Source organism: Bos mutus, chromosome 13 (assembly GCF_027580195.1).
Source record: "Bos mutus isolate GX-2022 chromosome 13, NWIPB_WYAK_1.1, whole genome shotgun sequence".
In the NCBI taxonomy this organism is placed as follows: Eukaryota; Metazoa; Chordata; class Mammalia; order Artiodactyla; family Bovidae; genus Bos; species Bos mutus.
This window is the reverse complement of record NC_091629.1, coordinates 50421943-50444412: the sequence shown is the minus strand read 5'-3', so window position 1 is coordinate 50444412 and position 22470 is coordinate 50421943. Positions and strand designations below refer to the sequence as shown.

The window sequence follows — 22470 nt, the reverse complement described above, 5'->3', positions numbered from 1 at the left end:
CAGTGTTCATCCTTCTTTATAGTTCAACTCTCACATCCATACGTGACCACTGGAAAAACCATAGCTTTGACTAGACAGACCTTTGTTGGCAAAGTAATGTCTCTGCTTTTTAATATGCTGTCTAGGTTGGTCATAACTTTTCTTCCAAGGAGCAAACATCTTTTAACTTCACAGCTGCAGTCACCATCTTCAGTGATTTTGGGGCTCAAAAAATAAGGTCTGTCACTGTTTCCTTATCTATTTGCCATGAAGTGATGGGACCAGATGCCATGATCTTAGTTCTCTGAATGTTGAGTTTTAAGCCAGCTTTTTCACTCTCTTCTTTCACTTTCATCAAGAGGCTCTTTGGTTCTTCTTCACTTTCTGCCATAAGGGTGGTATCATCTGCATGTCTGAGGCTATTGATATTTCTGCCGGCAATCTTGATTCCAGCTTGTGCTTCATCCAGCCCAGTGTTTCTCATGGTGTACTCTGTATAGAAGTTAAATAAGCAGAGTGACAATATACAACCTTGACATACTCCTTTCTCTATTTAGAACCGGTCTGTTGTTCCATGTCCAGTTCTAACTGTCGCTTCCTGACCTCCACACAGATTTCTCAAGAGGCAGGTCAGGTGGTCTGGTATTCCCATCTCTTGAAGAATTTTCCAGTTTGTTGTGATCCACACAGTCAAAGGCTTTAGCATAGTCAATAAAGCAGAAGTAGATGTTTTTCTGGAACTCTCTTGCTTTTTCGATGATCCAACAGATGTTGGCAATTTAATCTCTGGTTCCTCTGCCTTTTCTAAAACCAGCTTGAACATCTGGAAGTTCACAGTTCATGTACTGTTGAAGCCTGGCTTGGAGAATTTTGAGCATTACTTTAGTAGCGTGTGAGATGAGTGTAAATGTATGGTAGTTTGAGCATTCCTTGGCATTGCCTTTCTTTGGGATTAGAATGAAAACTGACCTCTTCCAGTCCTGTGGCCACTGCTGAGTTTTCCAAATTTGCTGACATATTGAGTGCAACACTTTCACAGCATCATCTTATAGGATTTGAAATAGCTCAACTGGCATTCCTTCACCTCCACTAGCTTTGTTCATAGTGATGCTTCCTAAGGCCCACTTGACTTCGCATTCCAGGATGTCTGGCTCTAGGTTGGTGATTCAGGCAGATGCAATTTCCCATCCTCAAAGCTCCTTAATAGCAGCACATCATTGCTTTTCTTTCTTTCTTAAATAGATTTCATAAGGCTAAAAACATACAGAAGTAGAGAATAAATAATTGAGGAAAGTTGGATGAAGAGAAAATCAAGTCTAGAATATAAGCACCGGTAGAAGCTGGACCACCTGACTCCCTAGGTCTTTGTGGTGGTTTGTCATCCCACTACTTTCATCTGCAACCAGAACTGGTTTGTCATTTAAGAAAATGTTTTCAGATGTGGTAGTGACATGTGGCAGACTTCCCAGAAGGCACAGTGTTAGGCCGGTGCAAGAGAGACAGGAGATGAGGGTTCAGTTCGTGGATTGGGACGATCTCATAGAGCAGGAAATGGCAATCCACTCCAGTATTCTTGTCTGGAAAGTTCCACGACCTGAGGAGTCTGGCAGGCCACAGTCCATGGAGTTGCATGGAGTTGGACATGACTTAGCAACTGAGCGTGCATGCACAGAGTTATATGTGAGACTTTTCCCTCCACACTTCTTCTAAAAGAATATGGTGTTATCATAGATCTTCCTGATAAACCATTTTTTTAAATGTAAAAAGTTAGTTTCAAGTTTTCCATTTATACTCTGTAAAAGCAAATTGAATGCCTCCTGTTATGCATAAATATCTTAAGTGATAAGATTTTCTAGGATTATAATAGAAAACCAGTTCTATCAGAAAGTCTTTGAGTACCTATTAGAGAAATTAAACAATGTTAGTAAAATATGAGCTTGTGACTTTTGGGTTATTTTCCTAGATCAAGCTGCTTAACCATTTATTTTTCACAGCACATGGATCCCTGGTTACGGTCAGACAAAGACCATGAACGGGAACGGGCCACAGCCAGCATGACTCAAGTTCTGAAGTGTTTATTCAAACATCTCAGCCTGCAAGTAGGTTGACCTCCAGTTGAAGATGAAGGACCCAGAGCTATCCTTTGAACTGCCCAGTTCCCCTCCTGTTTATGGCTCTCCAGACTGGTGCCTTCTTGATGCTCATGTAAGAACATTTGGCATTATTCACTTATCTGCTCCTCTCCCGTAAGTGAGCAGCTTGAGGCCAGGTACTGTGTTTAGTAATCTTGCATACCCAAGGGGATGCACAAGAGTTTGAAGCAGTAAAGTGTAGCAGGCAAATATAAGTATGTAAGTCAATTTAAAGATCTCCCAGCATCTCAGAGAAAATGGTTGTACAATACCTCCTCTCTTTTCCCTTTTGCATTCTCACTTTCCAGTTGTTCTGAATTCTCTCCCATAATTCCTAAAAAGAATTCCCCAAACTCAGATCCTCTTTCCTGATCTGTTCCTTTTTGTCATCTACAAAATCTCTTTCTTCTTTCCTCAGTAGATCTTCTCCACACTGGAGTCTCTTCTGTTCTCCATCCACCATTTCTCCAATCTGCATAGTAAGGCCCAGGAATTGGAAGAGAAGCTGGGGGAGAGTCGGAATAGTAGGTCTTTATGACAATTCCTCAGAGAACTTAGCATTCATGTGACTATTCTAACAGTCAAAAGGACAGCGTGCCACTACCTTTCTCATTTCTCCCTTTGAAAACACATCCAAACTTGCCACCTCCTTACTGAAGCTCAGCCCCTCAAATGATGGAACTTCCCTGGTTCTCTGTTTGGTCGATGAGAGCACATGACTTCTGGCTCACTGACCACCTTATTATTCTGTGCTCACTGGCTACCCTATTGTCTGACCACATGCATGCTTCTTCCTCAAACTCTAATTTTGGCTGCAGACTAAAGACAAGAGTTTCAAATGACTTCTTCCTATGCATAATCTCCCTCTAGGCTCGGCGGAACCTCCTCAGCATTTTCTTCCTGGCAAGAATTGCCAACGTAAGGGTGCTTAACTTAGGTGCCTGAGGGGTCTGTGAACGTCCGGAAAGTTCTATGCAGAATTTTGTGTGGTGCAGTCTCCTGGACTTTTCTGAGGAAGGTTCACTGTTTGTGTCCGCAGTGGCAGCCCCAGTGCCTTATCCATAAGTGCTATGGTCATAACCAGTACCTGGCACATAATGGATACTCAGTGTTTGTTGATTGAAAGAATGAACATATTATCAGAGAATGAAAGATCTTACACAGTTTGCATATGTGTTTCTCTGTTTAGTGTACATAGGTTGTAGAAGCTGTTGTTTCCACTATCTCAATGTATTTTTCTGAAAAGCCACAGTGGAAATTTCTTTCTGCCTCAATCCTAGGAACAGTCGTGCTGCCTCTGTATGGCTATTTGCTTCTTGCTTCATGGACAGTGTGAATCCTATTAGTGCGTTCCTCTGTGTGAAGCCTGAGAAAGTTTGAAGCCTAGCTCTGTGGCCTAGTTTGAGTAAAAGATGATCCTGCATTCTGCATGCTAACAAAACCCTTAACTTCATTTATCTTTTCTGCCTTCATTTTTTTTTAATTGGTTCCACTTGCTTCATTATTTATTTTAAATTATATTTCTTTTTCTGGTAGGTTTTGACCAGCTACTTGACTTTTTTTTCCATAATATGGTAAAGTATCTATAAATAAAAATTTTAAATATTGTCAGTTGGTATATCTCAACTTTGTATCTGACTTTTTCAACTTAGCAAACTAGCACATATTCCTGAAAAAAGGGAAGAGTGAAAGTTAGTCACTCAGTTGTGTCTGACTGTTATTCCATGGAGTGCAGACTGCTACACTTCTCTGTCCATGGAATTCTCCAAGCAAGAGTGTTGGAGAGGGGTGCCGTTTCCTTCTCCAGAGGATCTGCCTGACCCAGGTATTGAATCTTCATTGCAGGAAGATTCTTTACCATTTAAACCACCAAGGCTAATTTATTCCCAACTTATTATAAATTCTTGGGATACTTGTTTCCTAATGGTTGTATTCATAATTCTTGTTGTTGTTCAGTCAGTCTGTTGTGTCTGACTCTTTGCGACCCCATGAACTACAGCATGCCAGGCTTCCCTGTGCTTCACCCTCTCCCAGAGCTTGATCAAACTCATGTCCAATGAGTAGGTGATGCCATTCAACCATCTCATCCTCTGTCATCCCCTTCTTCTTCTGCCTTCATTATTTCCTAGCATCAGAGTCTTTTGTAATAAGTCAGCTCTTCACATCAGGTAGCCACGGTATTGGAGTTTCAGCTTCAGCATCAGTCCTTCCGATGAATATTCAGGACTGATTTCCTTTAGTATTGACTGGTTGGATCTCCTTGCTGTCCAGGGGACTCTCAAGAGTCTTCTCCAACACCACAGTTCAAAAGCATCAATCTTTCAGTGTGCAGCCTTCTTTATGGTCCAACTCTTACAGCCGTACATGACCACAGGAAAAACCATAGCTTTGACTACATGGACCTTTGTTGGCAAAGTAATGTCTCTGCTTTTTAATAGGCTGTCTAGGTTGGTCATAACTTTTCTTCCAAGGAGCAAGCATCTTTTAATTTCATGGCTGCAATCACCATCTGCAGTGATTTGGGAGCCGAAGAAAGTAAAGCCTATCACTGTTTCCATTGTTTCCCCATCTATTTGCCATGAAGTGATGGCACCAGATGCCATGATTTTTGTTTTTTGAATGTTAAGTTTCAAGCCAGCTTTTTCACTCTCTTCTTTCACTTTCATCAAGGGCTCTTTAGTTCCTCTTTGCTTTCTGCCATAAGGGTAGTGTCATCTGCATATCTGAGGTTATTGATATTTCTGCCAGCAATCTTGATTCAAGCTTGTGCTTCATCCAGCCAAGCATTTCACATGATGTATTCTGCATCATAACTTAAGTAAGCAGAGTGACAATATACAGCATTGACGTACTCCTTTCCCTATTTGGAACCAGTCTGTTGTTCCATGTCCAGTTCTAACTGTTGCTTCCTGACCTCCACACAGATTTCTCAAGAGGCAGGTCAGGTGGTCTGGTATTCCCATCTCTTGAAGAATTTTCCAGTTTGTTGTGATCCACACAGTCAAAGGCTTTGGCATAGTCAATAAAGTAGAAATAGATGTTTTTCTGGAACTCTTTTGCTTTTTCGATGATCCAACAGATGTTGGCAATTTGATCTCTGGTTCCTCTGCCTTTTCTAAAACCAGCTTGAACATCTGGAAGTTCACAGTTCATGTACTGTTGAAGCCTGGCTTGGAGAATTTTGAGCATTACTTTAGTAGCGTGTGAGATGAGTGTAAATGTATGGTAGTTTGAGCATTCTTTGGCATTGCCTTTCTTTGGGATTAGAATGAAAACTGACCTCTTCCAGTCCTGTGGCCACTGCTGAGTTTTCCAAATTTGCTGGCGTATTGAGTGCAGTACTTTCACAGCACCATCTTTTAGGATTTGAAATAGCTCAACTGGAATTCCATCACCTCCACTAGCTTTGTTCATAGTGATGCTTCCTAAGGCCCACTTGACTTCGCATTCCAGGATGTCTGGCTCTAGGTGAGTGATCACACCATCGTGATTATCTGGATCGTGAAGATCTTTTTTGTACAGTTCTTCTGTGTATTCTTGCCACCTCTTCTTAATATCTTCTGCTTCTGTTAGGTCCATACCATTTCTGTCCTTTATTGTGCCCATCTTTGCATGAAATGTTCCCTTGGTATCTCTAATTTTCTTGAAGAGAAAATTATTGTTTTCCTCTATTTCTTTGCATTCATCACTGGGGAAGGCTTTCTTATCTCTCCTTGCTATTCTTTGGAACTCTGCATTCAGATGAGTATATCTTTCCTTTTTTCCTTTGCCTTTTCACAGTTATTTGTAAGGCCTCTTCAGACAACCATTTTGCCTTTTTGCTTTTCTTTTTCTTGGGGGTGGTTTTGATCACCACCTCCTGTACAATGTTATACATCTCCATCCATATTTCTTCATGCACTCTATCAGATCTAATCCCTTGAATCTATTTGTCACTTCCACTGTATAACTATAAGGGATTTGATTTAGGTCATACCTGATGGCCTAGTCATTTTACCTACTTTCTTCAATTTAAGTCTGAATTTGGCAAAAAGGAGTTCCTGATCTGGGCCACAGTCAGCTCCCCATCTTGTTTTTACTGACCATATAGAGCTTCTCCATCTTTGGCTGCAAAGAATACAATCAATCGGATTTCAGTGCTCACCATCTGGTGATGTCCCTGTGTGGAGTCGTCTCTTGTGTTGTTGGAAGAGGGTGTTTGCTATGACCAATGTGTTCCCTCTGACAAAATGTGGTCCACTGGAGAAGGGAATGGCAAACCACTTCAGCATTCTTGTCTTGAGAACCCCATGAACAGTATAGTTCTTATTGCTATTGGCAATTATTTTGAATATGTGGTCTTTAAAAACCATGCTAGAGGTACTTCTCGGCGGTCCAGTGATTGAGCCCACCTTCCAGTGCAGGGGACACTGATTCCATCCCCACTTGGGGAACTGTGATACCACATGTCCCAGGGCAACTAAGCCTGTAAGCCGCAACTACTGACCCGGAGAGCCACAACTAGGGAGAAGCCTGTACACCACAACAGAAGATCCCACACGCCACAACTAAGACCCAGTGCAGCCAAAAATAAATAAATATTTAAAAAGAAAAAAGTAGTAAAAACAGTGCTAGAATGAACATCTTTAAACACAAAGGATTTTTCAGGTTGCTTACTTAAATTAGAATTTATCCTATGTAATAGCATCTGCTGGATATATTGTATCTACACATGTAGATAGAACACTGGATAGAACACTGGCCTTCTCTCAAGCAGGAGGTTCCAGAATTACTTCTACAGTTGAAATCTGAGGCACCAAATGCACATGCAGTCTAATGGTATTTTTCTTTTGCTTCCTAATCAGCTTCCAGTGCAATTCCAAAGACTTGGACACCTGGTGGCTCTGATGGCTCTGCTGTGTGGGGACCCACTGAAAGAGGTGGCCGAGGAGGCTGCGGAGGGCATGCACTACCTGCTGCACATCACCCTGAGGCTGAAGTGTAAGGCACTGCTGGAGGCAGTGAGGCCCTGAGTTCTCCAGCATAGCACAAAAAGCACCAGGCCTCCTTGGGCACTCACTGCCCACATTCTAGAAAGACTTTTACCCTGGTTCATAGAGAGAAGGGTAGCCTGTCCCTAGGCAAAGATAGAGCCACACTGACTTAATAATTAGAAGGATAACACTGGGTCAGACCCATCAGTGTTAGCCATGTGCATGCCCATGGAGTTGGAGCAGAAAACATGTGGCCCTGTGGAAAAGCTGGAGTAGTTAGTTTAGTTGCAAGCAGAAGAAGTTCTTGCCATCCCTTGGGCCTGCCTTTATGTGTTTATCCCAGAAATGTTTACTAAGTCCTTACTCAGATCTAACAGTAACCAGAAAATATGTGGTCCGATCCTTATGTGGGCTTCACAGGGGGCGCAGTGGTAAAGAATCCGCCTGCCAATGTAGGAGATGCAAGAGACATGGGTTTGATCTCCAGGTTGGGAAGATCCCTTGGAGAAGGAAATGGCAACCCACTCCAGTATTTCCGCCCAGAAAATGCCATGGACAGAGGAGCCTGGTGGGCTACGGTCTGTGGGGTTGCAAAGAGTCGGATACAACTAAGCGCACACACACACACAATCCTTAGATGTAACACATGATCTAGTGGGGGCATCAGAGAATCAGGGGGTCAACAAATAACTCTTCTTATAAACACTTGACTGCTATGAAGGGAGATTACAGAGGCCATGAGTAAGGATCAAATCTAGTTGTGGGGTTCAGAAACGGCCTCTCTGAAGATAACCTAAAAAATAACATTTAGTCAGGTGAAGTGATAAGAAGAGTGTATTAGGCAGAAGGAACAGCGTGAGCAAGGACACTCAGCAAATATGAACGTGGGGAATTTGAATAACAAAGAGAGGGCCATGGTGGTCAAGGAGTGAATCACCGATCCCCACAGTTGGAAGAAACTTCAGAAGATATCTAACCCAGACTTCCCCAGTGTTGAGTCTGAGTCTGTTCTATCCCTACCCAGCAGTTGCCCAGCCTGGCCTTGCTTATACCAAGGACAGCATAGTGCTCTACTTCCCAAAGCAGCAGTCTCATTTCCGAGCAGCTCTGAGTATGAGCTTTGTCTCCCGAGACGTATAGCCACGGGAACACAGCTGGTTGTTCATTCAGCAAATATTTATGAAGCACTTCTTGTTCGAGGGATGCATTGGTGAGTAAGACAGGCAAGGTCCCATCCCACAAAGAGCTTATAGTTGGAGAAACAGTATCCTCAACCACGGGCTCAAATACTTCCTATAGATCAACCATGGGCTCAGATACTTTCTAGAGATAAATTTCCAGTGAAGATGAGCCACAGTAAAACACAAGGAAAACAAAACACTGTTAGGGCATCTTGGCAGACTCAGTATCAGCAAAACTAGACACATAGACAGTTCTGATTGCAGAACTATCAAACTCAGTACAAAACTGTGTAAATTTTTGTCGGGACCTAAGCTTCATAGGAAGGAAGACTCCTCAAAAGTCCTCACCAATGGGGAAATAAATGGTTTAACTTGCCTCGTTTGTATTCCCAAATCACTCAAAAGCTCTTACAAAGAGCTCTTCTTTTTTCTTTCAGCTCTTTTTATATATTGCTCTTCCACAGAAGAGAAGCGAATCAGATTAACATACATTCCTTCCCCCATTTTTTTGGGAGGGGGTGTAAAAAGTAAAAATGAGCATTTTTACTCAAGTGAAATAGACAAAAATAAGACTGGGGATCTACTTCAACCTGAAGATCAACCAGACTTGCAAAATCAAGAAAAAGGAAATAAGTCAGAAAGTATTAATATGTTACATTATTTTCTCAGGTATCACTTACGACAAGAAAAATCGCCAACGCTTGAAAAGAGCAGTGAAAAAATGCCGAGAACTCCTAGAACTCTACAATGTTAAACAGTTCTATAGTTGTCCCTTCAGAATTGCCCAGGTAATCAGAATGACTAAAATTTTAAAGACAGCTTGAAATGTTGGAGAGGATGGGAAACAACCAGAAGTCTCATACATTTATTCATGGGAATGTGAAATGATAAAATCACTTTGGGAAAAGGTCTGTTAATTTCTTATAAAACTAAACATACAAGATTGCCCAGAGAACATAGTTTGGAGATGAGGTAATGGCCATAACTGTTACACACTTTGCCCTGTGAGTTTAAGGGATTTAGATCAGACCGTCAGTGAGGCCAGTATCACTGTGTGGACATTTTTTCAGACCAGCTCTGTGCCTGTTTGCTCTCCTAACCCCACCCAACCCCTTGCAAATGTAAATCCTTGTCACGAAAAGAGACCTCAAGAGGGTGAATTTGAGGGACTTCCCTGGTGGTCCAAGGGTTAAGACCACCTTCCAATGCAAGGAGTGCAGATTTGATCCCTGGTTGGGGAGGTAAGGTCCCCTATGCCTTGTGGCCAAAAAACCAAAACATAAAACAGAAGCAATATTGTAACGAGTTCAATAAAGACTTAAAAGAAAACTCTAATTTTAAAAAAATGGGTGTAATTGATCCAAATACAACTATTAAAAAGCCATACACTTCTTTGTTAATGTAATTATCCAATACTCCACAAATACTAAACATCTTCTAGGTATCAGGGTCTTCCCTGGTGGCTCGGTGGTAAAGAGCCCACCTGCCAATGCAGGAGACCTGGGTTGGGAATATTCCCTGCAGAGGAAATGGCAACCCACTCCAGAATTCTTGCCTGGGAAATACCATGGACAGAGGAGCCTGGTGGGCTGCAGACCATGGGGTCACAAAAGAGTCGGACACAACTGAGAGACTAGGCAACAATAGGTGATACACAGAAAAAAAGCCTACAGATCTTATTCATGTTTGGTCTAAGGAATCAGGTAAATTGTCTTTACGTCAATTTCCTCATTTGTATATGAGGATCTGTAAAAATTAGGATAAGTCAGTTGTTATGAGAGTCAAATGAGATACAGTACAGAAAATGCTTTGCTTAGTGCCAATCACTTGGTAAGTGCCTAGTAGATTATACCTATTATAATTATGTGGAGGACTTTATTCACTGTCATGTACAAACTGTGGAAAATTCTTCAAGAGATGGGAATACCAGACCACCTGACCTGCCTCTTGAGAAATCTTTATGCAGGTCAAGAAGCAACAGTTAGACCTGGACATGGAACAACAGACTGGTTCCAAATGGGGAAATGAGTATGTCAAGGCTGCACATTGTCACCCTGCTTATTTAACTTATATGCAGAGGACATCATGCGAAATGCCTGGCTAGATGAAGCACAAACTAGAATCAAGATTGCCGGGAGAAATATCAATAATGTGCAGATGACACCACCCTTCTGGCAGAAAGTGAAGAAGAACTAAAGAGCCTCTTGATGAAAGTGAAAGAGGAGAGTGAAAAAGTTGACTTTTAAAACTCAACATTCAGAAAACTAAGATCACAGCATCCGGTCCCATCACTTCATGGCAAACAGATGGGGAAACAATGGAAACAGTGACAGATTTTATTTTGGGGGGCTCCAAAATCACTGCAGATGGTGACTGAAGCCATGAAACTAAAAGAAGCTTGCTCCTTGGAAGAAAAGTTATGATCAACCTAGACAGCATATTAAAAAGCAAGGGACATTACTTTGCCAACAAAAGTCCGTCTAGTCAAAGCTATGGTTTTTCCAGTGGTCATGTATGGATGTGAGAGTTGGACTATAAAGAAAGCTGAGCACCAAAGAATTGATGGTTTTGAACTATGGTGTTGGAGAAGACTCTTGAGAGTCCCTTGTACTGCAAGGAGATCCAACCAGTTCATCCTAAAGGGAATCAGTCCTGAATATTCATTGGAAGGACTGATGGTAAAGGTGAAACTCCAATACTTTGGCCACCTGACTTGAAGAACTGACTCACTGGAAAAGACCCTGATGCTGGGAAAGATTGAAGGCAGGAGGAGAAGGGGACGACAGAGGATAAGATGGTTGGATGGCACTGCTGACTCGATGGACATGAGTTTGAGTGAGTTAAGATCTGGGAGCCGGTGATGGACAGGGAAGCCTGGCGTGCTACATGGGAATCACAAAGAGCCAGACACAACTGAGCAACTGAACTGAACTGAACGTATAGTGAGAAGCAGAATGACACATTATTTTAATAAATCATCTCCAAATTATTTTAGCTAGGCTTGTGTCCCTGTCAGCCATAGAGCATTAGGGCCTTTCCTTAATTCTTATTTCTATAAAAGTATCATATGTCACTCTTTCTGAGTATCTCAGTAATCAAGCTTTTTTATCTTTGGCCATGATCCACAGCTTGCAGGATCTTGGTTCCTCAACCAGGAATCAAACACGTGCTCCCCGCAGTGGAAGCACAGAGTCCTAACCACCCGACTGTCAGGGAAGTCAGTACAAGCTTCTTTCTAAAAGTCAGAGTTGTAAGAAACCATGCACAGTCCCTCGGGACACTGGTTTGCTTCCAGTTTTTCACTTCTGTAAACAGTCTTTGTGTGCTTCTCTGATTGTTGACTTAGAATTGTTCCTTGTTCAGGACTCTTCCTGTTAAACCATCCATCTCGAAAGTTCATTTTCCCTAAATCATCTCAGGTCTTCGAAGTTTTTCTCAATTCCAACGACCTCTACCAGTTTGTGATGGCTACACTGGATGGCCTGAAAAACCTGAAACATCCCCACACGCAGCGGTCAGCGGGGGACTTGCTGAAAGCATTGGTGAAGAATGCACAGTCCCGGTTTGAGAAGGTAAACCACTCAGGGGACATTTCCCGAGTTTAAAATGCAGGCAGAGCCCTGTCCCCACCTGCAGATGCTAAGGTCTCTCCTGCTGTTCCTATTCAGCAGAATACAACTGAGAACAACCACTGAAGGGACCATGGCCAAAGCCTTAGTCTATTTAGTTAATGCGGAAAAATCATGCATTCAACAAGCATATACAGCCACTGTGTATGCAGCTAGGATGGCAGGTTTTGTTTTGTTTTTTTAATCTGAGGTATGGCCCCTGTTTTCCAAAAGATTGTAGTTTTGTTTTTTTTTTTTAATATAATTAACATACACGAGAATGGTAACTCCAGTTTAGATCCTCATTCGGGTTAGTTAAAGGTACCAAAATTTAAAAAACCAAGCCATCAGTGATCCTAGAGGGAGGCTAACTTAGTAAATTTAAAATCAAGAGAGTTTATTTTAATGAAATTGGTACATGAAGAAATAACAGTATGGTTATATCATCTAAAATGTGGAAGGACATACTGGAAGAAATAAAATGGATTAAAGTAGTTGTCTCTGGAGTATGGACCTGAGGAATAGGCCAGAGAGAGCCTTGAATACCACTGGACTTTTAAAATTGTGTGCATGTTGCACTTTGATAAAAATAAAAATAATTTTAAAATGATGAAAACCCATTTTTTAATCTATTAGCAAAGATACAAAAAGATCAGTACTATTTTGGAAGATGGTGAAATGGGCATTTGTATCTTTTGGGTGCTTTCAGCTGTGAAAAAAAATATTTGTGAGAAGCTTATACAAAGGGTTTATCACCTCATATATTAAGAAGTCTGGAAGTAAGGTATATTTTCTAGGATGGGTCCAGCAACTCAACAGCTTTATAAGAGAGCCAGGAGTTTTTCCATCATTCCCACTTAATCTGTTCATATATTCATAAGTAAGACAGCCACCACAATTTCCAACTCTCTAAGCAGTTAAGACTACCCAGCAAAGAAGAGAGAGGTTGCTTGCCTTTAATCAGAGAGAAAAATCTTTCCCAGAAGCCCCCAGCTGGTTTTCCTCCATGTTCATTGGCCAGAATGCCATCACATGCCCATCCTCAAACCGTTTCTGGCAGCTGGTGGTAAGAACGGCTATTTTATATAAGGCTACTAAGGACTGCCTTTTGAAAAGCTGACATTTTCACAGAGACCTTGAGCCACAAGACTAGGAGCAGGAAGAGCAGTCAAAGCAGAGAAATGGATCAAGCCCAGTGGCTCTTGTTTCCTTTACCTGAATATGATAAACTTCTGCAGGAGGAAGGCAGCTATGAGTCCCCTGCCATTCTCAGAGCCAGAGTGGGGAAAAACCAGCCTCCTTCCAGCTTTTATTAGTTTGTCTTATTATAAAACCAATACATAATATTTAAGGAAAAATTAGAAAAAATATATAAGCAAAAATGTAAATATCCCATCACTCAAAGACACATTAATATGTTTAGATATATGTTTTTCCAAATCTTTTTATGTGCATATACATTCATACAGGTATACTTTTAGTAGTTTTGATAATAATAAACTTTTTGAAAAATAATAAACATTCGGTATTAAAAGTTGCCCCCAGGACCTCTTCAAAATAACTACAGTATGCTCAGTAACTATCAATGTCCCACAGCAGTAAGGTCTTAAGCGATTTCTTTCCCTTTTCAGGTGCCAGAAATTATGGGCGTTATCTGTGCCCTGCTCTCCACAAGCAGCCAGCCTAATGTTCGCCAACAAATCACAAATATTGTGAGTTTGCTTATGTCCAGGCCCAAGTACACAGATACAGTGATCGATCACCTTCTGTGTCACCCAGTACCATATGACAGGTAACGGAATTGGTACAGCCTCTGGATTAAGTAGGGGTGTGTGCTACACCTCTGAGTACTGTGGAGCAGGGTTGCCCTCAAAAATCTAAGGATGTTCTTGTTGAAATATGATATAGACAGATGTCTTCAGGGTAAATCAGAACATAATGCCTAAAATAAGGAAACAATCCAGAATGAAGAACATTTTACAAGAGAGTTGGACTGAACTCTTCAAAAAAATTATCATGAAAGAAAATAATTGTGCCAAAGGCACTGTTCTAGATAAAAAGACACTAAAGTGACATAACCAAATGCAATAAATGACTTTGATTGGATTCTGAAAGAAAAGCAAAAGCTATAAAAGAAAATTTTCAAGAGATTTAAATATATATACTAATTACTAAATTAATGTAATCTTAGTTGTGAAATAATAATATGTAGAAAATTTCCTTATTCTTAAGAGACAGATAATTTAAGGGAGATTTAGGGGTGAATGTCATGATATCTGCAATACATTTGAGAAAAATTTAGCCAAAAAATGAATATATATATAAAAAAAAAGTATAAATATATATATATATAAAAATAAAGTATAAGTATATACATAAATAAGAATAGAATCACAGAGAGGAACAAAGAAGAAGCTTTTTTATGACTAGTGGTTTTGAGTTGGAGGCAAGGCACCCTGAAGTTCCAGGAAATGATTTATGGGGAAGGCAATGAGGCATTCAGGCCCTATCCCACTTTAACCAGAGCAGCCCTTCTATTTATCTGCTTTATATACTGTGATTTTGGGTAATTACTATTTTGAAAGAAAGATTTCTTAGCTTTTTAAAAAATTGAAGAATATTTGATTTACAGTATTATGTTAGTTTCGGGTACACAGCAAAGTGATTCAGTGTTTGTATTCACATTTTTTCTAGATTCTTTTCAGATTCTTTTCCATTATAGATTATTACAAGATATTGAATATATTAATAGTTCCTTGTGCTATACAGTCAGTCCTTGTTGTTTAACTATTTTATATATGGTGGTGTGTAACTGTTAATTCCAAACTCCTAATTTATCCCTCACCCCCGACTTTTCCCTTTGGTAACCATAAATTGTTTTCTATGTCTGTGAGTCTGTTTCTATTTTATTAAAAAGTTCATTTGTATCAGTTTTTTAGAGTCTGTATGTAAGTGATACTATATGATGTTTGTCTTTGTCTGGCTTACTACACATAATATGATAATTTCTAGGTCCATCCATGTTGCTGCAAATGGCAATATTTCATTCATTTTTATGGCTGACTAATATTCCATTGTGTATATATACCACATCTTTATCAGTTCATTTGTTGATAGACACTTAAGTTGCTTCCATGTCTTGACTACTGTAAGTAGTGCCACTATAAACATTGGTATGCATATGTTTCTGAATTAGAGTTTTTATCTTTTTCAGATATACACTCAGGAGTAAAATTGCTGGATCATATGGCAAATCTATTTGTAGTTTTTTAAGGAACTTCCATACTGTTTTCCATAGTGACTGCACCAGTTTACATTCCCACCAACAGTGAAGGAGGGTTCACTTTTCTCTACACCCTCTCCAGCATTTATTATTTGTAAACTTTTGATGATGGCCATTCTGACTAGTAGGTGTGAGATAATATCTCATTGTAGTTTTGATTTGCATTTCTCTGATAATTAACAATATTGAACATCTTTTCATGTGCCTGTTGGCCATCTGTATGTCTTCTTTGAAATGACTATTTAGGTCTTCTGCCCATCTTTTGATTGGATTGTTTGTTTCTATACTGAGCCGTATGACCTGTTCAAATAATATGTTTTGGAAATTAAGCCCTTATCAGTTGCATTGTTTGTAAATATATTCTCCTAGTCTGTAGATTGTCTTTTTATTTATGATTTCCTTTGCTGTGCAAAATTTTTAGGTTTGATTAAGTCTCATTCATGTATTTTTGCTTTTATTTCTTTTGCCTTGGGAGACTGATCTAAGAGAATATTGCTACGATTTATGTCAGAAAATGTTTTGCCTATGTTCTCTTCTAGGAGTTTTATGATCTAGGAGTTTAATGTCTTATATTGAAGTCTTTAAGCCATTTTGAGTTTATTTTTGTGTATGGTATAAGGGAGTGTTCTAATTTCATTGATTTACATGCAGGTTTCCCAGCACCACTTGCTGAAGATTTCTCAGCTTTAAACTTTGAAAATTGTTTCAAAACTGGTTTCAATGAATGAGTTTCATATAATGTCTTGGTGCAGTGTTAATGTTTTCTGCAAGCTGAGAGAAAGTTTAGTTGCTCAGTCGTGTCCGACTCTTTGCAATCCCATGGACCGTAGCCTACCAGGCTCCTCCATCCTTGGGATTTTCCAGGCAAAAGTACTGGAGTCCGTTGCCATTTCCTTCTCCAGAGGATCTTCCTGACCTAGAGATTGAACCAGGGTTTCCCACACTATAGGCAGACGCTTTACTGTCTGAGCCATTACCCCACTGTATCAAATAAAGGAGAACTTTTTTTTAACTTGTTTTGCACTTATTTTTTGCAGCATTTATTCCCGGGCCATAAGTTTTTGTTTCTTCAGTTTCTCCTGGGATATCTTTTTCTTCCGTGCAACCTCCTCTTCTGGTTTAGGAACAATCTGTTCTTTTTCAATAAGGATCATCTCAATGTGGCAGGGAGAGCTCATGTAGGGGTTGATCCAACCGTGAGCTCTATAAGTCCTCCACCGCATTTTGGGACTTTGTTCACCTGGATGTGCTCAATGACCAGAGAATCTACATCTAAGCCCGTAAGTTCAGCATTACTCTCTGCATTTTTGAGCATGTACAGTAAAAATTCAGCACTCTTTTTGGGTCACCAACCCTGCGTCCAGCCCCACTGTTTGGCCTGTGCACACCTACCAGCTCAGCCGTTGTAACGATGGAATGGCACACATTGCTTCTTTAAAGTGATATCCTTCAGATATTTGGTGGCTTTTTGGATATGCATATCCTTCATGGCCTGGGCAGTTCCACGAGTGTTCTTAAAGTGAACACGAAGATTTTAACCTCTTGATTTGCATGATTTTGTGGAGTTTTCTGGGTCGAGTGAATAGTGCACCATTTTTAGAGGTCACCTCAGGCCACTTACCGGAAAAGGAATAAAGGAGAACTTTTACTCATCCAGAAGAAAAATGAGTTAATACAGATTGTTTAATGGTCTTAATTTTGTGTATGTCTCTGAAACATTGTTTTTAAATCTTTACTACTTGCTTCAGCTTACCTATTAATACACTAGATTCTTATGTAAAATATATGATTTGGTATAAAGTATTAACTATATTCAGTTGATTTAAATGTAATTTTAGCATTATTATATTTTTTTGTGCTTGTTCTAGTTCTTGGAAAACTATTGCTTTAGGTCAAGTGAGAACTGTAGACTCTGTTAGAAATGAAAATGAGGTAGGAAACTTAGAGTACAGAGTATGAGATAGGAAAGTTGTGAGATTGAAAAGATATGTTAGGACCACCAGTTTGTGAATGGTCTTAATGTCCATGCTGAGGTTGTGGGAACTTGAGTCTATGAAACCTTGGGAGTTACTGTTGTGAAATCAGATGGCAATTCTGAAGAATCGAGCCTCAGAGAGGAAAACCTCTTATAGATTGGATTCCAGATGGATTCTGGGAAGCTCATGATCATGGTTGGCCTAGGATAAGCCGTTCTTCTGAACCCTCTTCCTCTGGGATTTCTAGGCATCTGGCTGAGTTGTGGAGAACTCTGGAGGTGGAGCTGCCCAAAACGACCTGGATTCTCTGGAGACTCCTGAGGAAGCTGCAGAAATGCCATGATTCTGACTCCCAGGACAAGATGGCCTATGTGGCTGTTGCTGTAAGCCCTTGAGCTTTGCCCCTCCAACTTTAGCCCACCATGGCCCTCCTGGATAATTGGCCCAGCACCATCTGGAGAGTATTCCTTTTGGTTCCTCTCAAAGTTTGTTTCCCTCATCCATTTATAAATCCACCAGTGTCACCACCAAGGGATGGATGTGGAGAAGGCTGAGATGAGTGAAAGAGTCAGTATGGTTTCATCTGTTTTAAACATTCTTTTTCTCATCTTTTAAAAAATGCATATCATCATAGTCAAGAGAGTACAAACATTTCAAAGAATATAGAAGAATATAAAATAGAAACCAAAGGTCCTCCTTTGAAAAATTGTTTTTTTTTTTTTTAATTTTTTTTGGCCACACCTCGCAGATGTAGGATCTTAGTTATCTGACCAGAGATCGAACACACATCTCCTGCATGAAAGGGCAGAGTCTTAACCACTGGACCACCAGGGATATCTCCCAAAGGCCCACCTTGAGCAGAGGTTGGCAAACTTTTTCTGTCAAGGACCAGGTGGTAAATATTTTAGGTTTTTCAGGTCACATATAGTCTCCAGTCTTCACCACATATTTTTGGATATATTTTTAAATAATCCCTTAAAAATCAATAAACTATCTTAGCTCATGGCTATACCATGTCCCTAAAAATGAGCTTTCTGCAAGTGTTTATAATGTATAAACTTCTTGTATATGTACTTGGCATACTTTTTCCCTCTATATTTTTCCTTTTAAATAATTTTTTTTTTTACAGCAGTTTTAGGCTCACAGCAGAACTGAGCAGAAAAGTACAGAGAGTTCCTATATATTCCCTGCCCCTCTGCATACACAGCCTCCACCATATCCATGTCTATTTTATTTCATTTTATTAACAATGTATTAATTTCTACTATATATAGGAAGGTGATTCAGTTATTCATATATATATATGTATATTCTTTTTCATATTCTTTTCCATTATGGTTTATCACAGGATATCAAATATAGTTCCCTATGCTATACAGTAGGGCATTATTGTTTATCCATCCTGTATATAATAGTTTATATTATTAAAGCAAACTCCAAACTAATTTTAATCCACCCCTCTTCCACCCCACTTCACGACTACTTTTTTTTTTTCTTTTTTTATAATGTGTCTGCTTTTTAATATGCTATCTAGGTTGGTCATAACTTTTCTTCCAAGGAGCAAGCATGGTTGCAGTCACCATCTGCAGTGATTTTGGAGTCCCAAGAAATAAAGTCTGTCACTTTTTCCGTTGTTTCCCCATCTATTTGCCATGAAGTGATGGGACCAGATGCCATGATCTTAGTTTTTTGAATGTTGAGTTTTAAGCCAACTTTTTCACTCTCCTCTTTCATTTTCATCAAGAGGCTCTTTAGTTCTTCTTTGCTTTCTGCCATAAGGGTGGTGTCATCTGCATATCTGAGGTTATTGGTATTTCTTCTGGAAATCTTGATTCCAACTTGTGCTTCATCCAGCCCAGCATTTCTCATGATGTACTCTGCATATAAGTTAAATAAGCAGGATGACAATATATAGCCTTGACATACTTCTTTCCTGATTGGGAACCAGTCTGTTCCATGTCCAGTTCTAACTGTTGCTTCCTGACCTGCATACAGATTTCTCAGGAGGCAGGTCAGGTGGTCTGGTATTCCCATCTCTTTCAGAATTTTCCACATTTTGTTGTGATCCACACAGTCAAAGATTTTGGCATAATCAATAAAGCAGAAGTAGATGTTTTTCTGGAACTCTCTTGCTTTTTCAATGATCCAAGGGATGTTGGCAATTTGATCTCTGGTTCCTTTGCCTTTTCTAAATCCAGCTTGAACATCTGGAAGTTCATGGTTCATGTATTGCTGAAGTCTTGCTTGGAGAATTTTGAGCATTACTTTGCTAGAGTGTGAGATGAGTGCAATTGTGCGGTAGTTTGCACTGCGCCTTCTTTGGCATTGCCTTTCTTGGCAATTGAAATGAAAACTGACCTTTTACACTCCTGTGGCCACTGCTGAGTTTTCTGAATTTGCTGGCATATTGAGTGGAGTACTTTCACAGCATCATCTTTCAGGATCTGAAATAGCTCAGCTGGAATTCCATTACCTCCAGTAGCTTTGTTTGTAGTGATGCTTCCTAAGGCCCACTTGACTTCACATTCCAGGATGTCTGGCTCTAGGTGAGTGATCCCACCATTGTGATTATCTGGGTTGTGAAGATCTTTTTTGTATAGTTCTTCTGTGTATCACGACTACTTTTTACTTTATTTTATTCCCTACCAGTTTACAGTTCTGCTTTCTCTGACCTAAGTTATTATCATACTTTTTTTTTTAGCTTTCAGAATTACTTTGAAGTCTCTAATCTGCTACTGTCTTCTCTCTTATGCTCTCTGTTCTTGTGGGTTTATGCCTTTTAAAAAATCCCTAAAATGTCCTTTTAGTGCAGTTTTAGGTGTTAGAGCAGATAAAGGTATACATTTAATCTGATTAGTCTATAAAATTCTGTATGTATATTAATAACATCACAGTACATACCATTTGATGACCTGCTGTTCTTCATTTAATCATACACAAACTACTTTCTATATCAATATGTAGGGCTCTCTGTTATCCTTTTCATAGCTGCATAGTAACTGGTTTTAATTACCTTTTTAAAAATAGGTAATACATGACGCAGAACCATTTATTTCATTATTGTTTCCTATTAGTGAACATTTGACACTTTTCAAACTTTTGTTGTGAAAACAGTGCTATAGCAAACTTAATCATGCTTGCATCAATTTTGTTATACATACCAAATTATTTTCCTAGGATAAAGTCCATTGAAGGGGAATTTCTGGGCCAAATGGTGGGCTCATTTAAACTTCTGGTACTGTTCCCAAATGACCCTCTAGAACACTGCCCTCCTGTCATCATGTGTGAGCACGGCCTTGCCACACCGAGCATCGTTGTCTAGCTGCTAGGTGAAAAAGGAACGTATTCTAATTACAGTTCCGTCACTGGCAAGGTTCAACATTTATGTATGTTTTTCAGTTGGTCATTTATGTTTCTTCTTTCTTCATGTCCTACACACCCGTGCTTCTCCGTTTTAATACACACGCAAACCACCATCATCTAAGGATCTAATTGAAGTAGACATTCTGGGCTGGAGGAGGGGTGCTTGCGCGTCTCCACTTCTAATCAGCTCCAGGTGACGCCAGTGCTCCTGGTCGGTGGCCTACACTTCCCACACTTTGAGTAGCAGGCCTTTTCACTTGTTCCTCCTGACATATATGGGCATTGTGTATATTAAAACTATAGCATTTCTGCAAATTATCTGTCATCCGATTTTGTTTATGAACAGTCTTTTTTTTGCCCGGGCTTTAAATTTGTATGTGGTCAAATATGCGAATGGTTTCCTTATAGTTTCCTTCTGGTTTTCAGGATGTCCCTCACTGTGGCAACTTTTAGTGACAACTTCACTCCTATCCCAGTACCCTGTCACTTGCTGTTCTGCCTGTGATTTAGTAGAACCAGAAAGCATGTCCTGGAACAAGCAGAAGTAAAACGAAAGCAAGACTTTAGGATTAGCAGGTGTTCAGCTCCACTGTGTGCTTTTCTCCACAGGTGACAGATGCCCTTTATGAGGTGTTTGTGGGGAACAGACTCCGGGCAGCTACGTTCCGGCTCTTCCCTCAGCTTCTCATGACGCTGCTCGTCCAGGTTCACCACGCCATCGGCCTCACCATGTCTGACGTTGCCATCCCCAGTGGCCTGTACCCAGAACAGGAAGTGTCTTCAGAGGTCACCCCCTTGTGGTACTGTCCACTGTGACTTTGTTGACCAGGAATCATTCTGTGCTCTCACTGGTTCTCTTTGGTCTTACTGGTGATGTCCGACTCATTGAGACCCCATGGACTGAAGCCCATGAGGCTCCTCTGTCCATGAAATTTTCCAGGCCAGAATACTGGAATGGGTAGCTGTACCCTTCACCAGGGGATCTTCCCAACCCAGGGATTGAACCCAGGTCTCCTGCAATGCAGGCAAATTCTTTACCATCTGAGCCAAGGAATACTGGGAAGCCCAAGAATATTGGAGTGGGTAGCCTATCCCTTCTCCAACGGATCTTTCCTACTTAGGAATCAAACTGGGGTCTCCTGCATTGCAGGCAGATTCTTTACCAGCTGAGCTACCACGGAAGCCCAGTCTTATTGGTGTCAAGGCAAATTTGGCTATCTGAGTTCATATGCCCTGCAAAATAATGGATGACAGCATGCCAGCCCTTTCTTGATAAATCAGGTAGCAACAGAGACAAGCGAGACAGCCTTAAACCTACCTCCAAGACCATACTGATCCGAAGCTGAGCATTTTCTTATTTCTGCTTCATGTATAGGGAGGTATTTTTAAATTCTCCTTTAGGGTCTCAATAGAAATTTCTCAGTATTTCTGGGGCACATGGATTTCTTTCTGAGGAAGTGCTCTAATATGGAATATTTAAGAATGCCTGACTAAGAGGCAGAAGAACTTGAGTTCTGATTCTCATTCATTTTTTGTTTAAGTATTTATTTTAGGTTCTGCTGGGTCTTTGTTGCTGCACGCAGTCTTTCTTTTGTTGCAGCAAGTTGGGGGCTACTCTCTAGTTGCTTCTCCTTGCCGTGGCTTCTCACTGTGCAACATGGGCTCTAGGTGCATGGGCTCAGTAGTTGTGGTAGCCCGAGTGCAAGGCTCCATGGTTGTGATGCACAGGCTTAGTTGCCCTGCTGCATGTGAAAGCTTCCTGGAGCAGGGATCAAATCCGTGTCCTCTGCATTGGCAGGCGGAGTCTTAACTACTGGACCACGAGGGAAGTCCTGATTCTCATTCCTTTAAATAACTCTGTACTCTGGGCAAATCTTTCTGTTGTTCTGTGCCTGTTTTCTTATCTGTAAGTGAGCTCAGGCTAGGTATTCTCCAAGGACCTTTCCAGCTTCAAGATTCTCTGATATTATGTCCA

General features: G+C 40.4%; 1 protein-coding gene across 2 annotated transcripts in view; it reads left to right on the top strand.

The window, feature by feature from the left end:
* MROH8 (maestro heat like repeat family member 8) overlaps positions 1-17527 on the top strand; it is a 40840-nt gene extending 23313 nt beyond the window's left edge. The window contains exons 8-13 of one of the 2 annotated variants that reach the window (XM_005896004.2): positions 1974-2078; positions 6956-7091; positions 8935-9053; positions 11685-11837; positions 13505-13665; positions 17380-17527. In XM_005896004.2, coding sequence (XP_005896066.2) covers positions 1974-2078; positions 6956-7091; positions 8935-9053; positions 11685-11837; positions 13505-13665; positions 17380-17527 — 822 coding nt within the window. The remainder of the gene's footprint in view (positions 1-1973; positions 2079-6955; positions 7092-8934; positions 9054-11684; positions 11838-13504; positions 13666-17379) is intronic. The other variant, XM_005896005.2, reaches the window with a different exon arrangement.
* The last annotated feature ends 4943 nt before the right edge of the window (positions 17528-22470 follow it).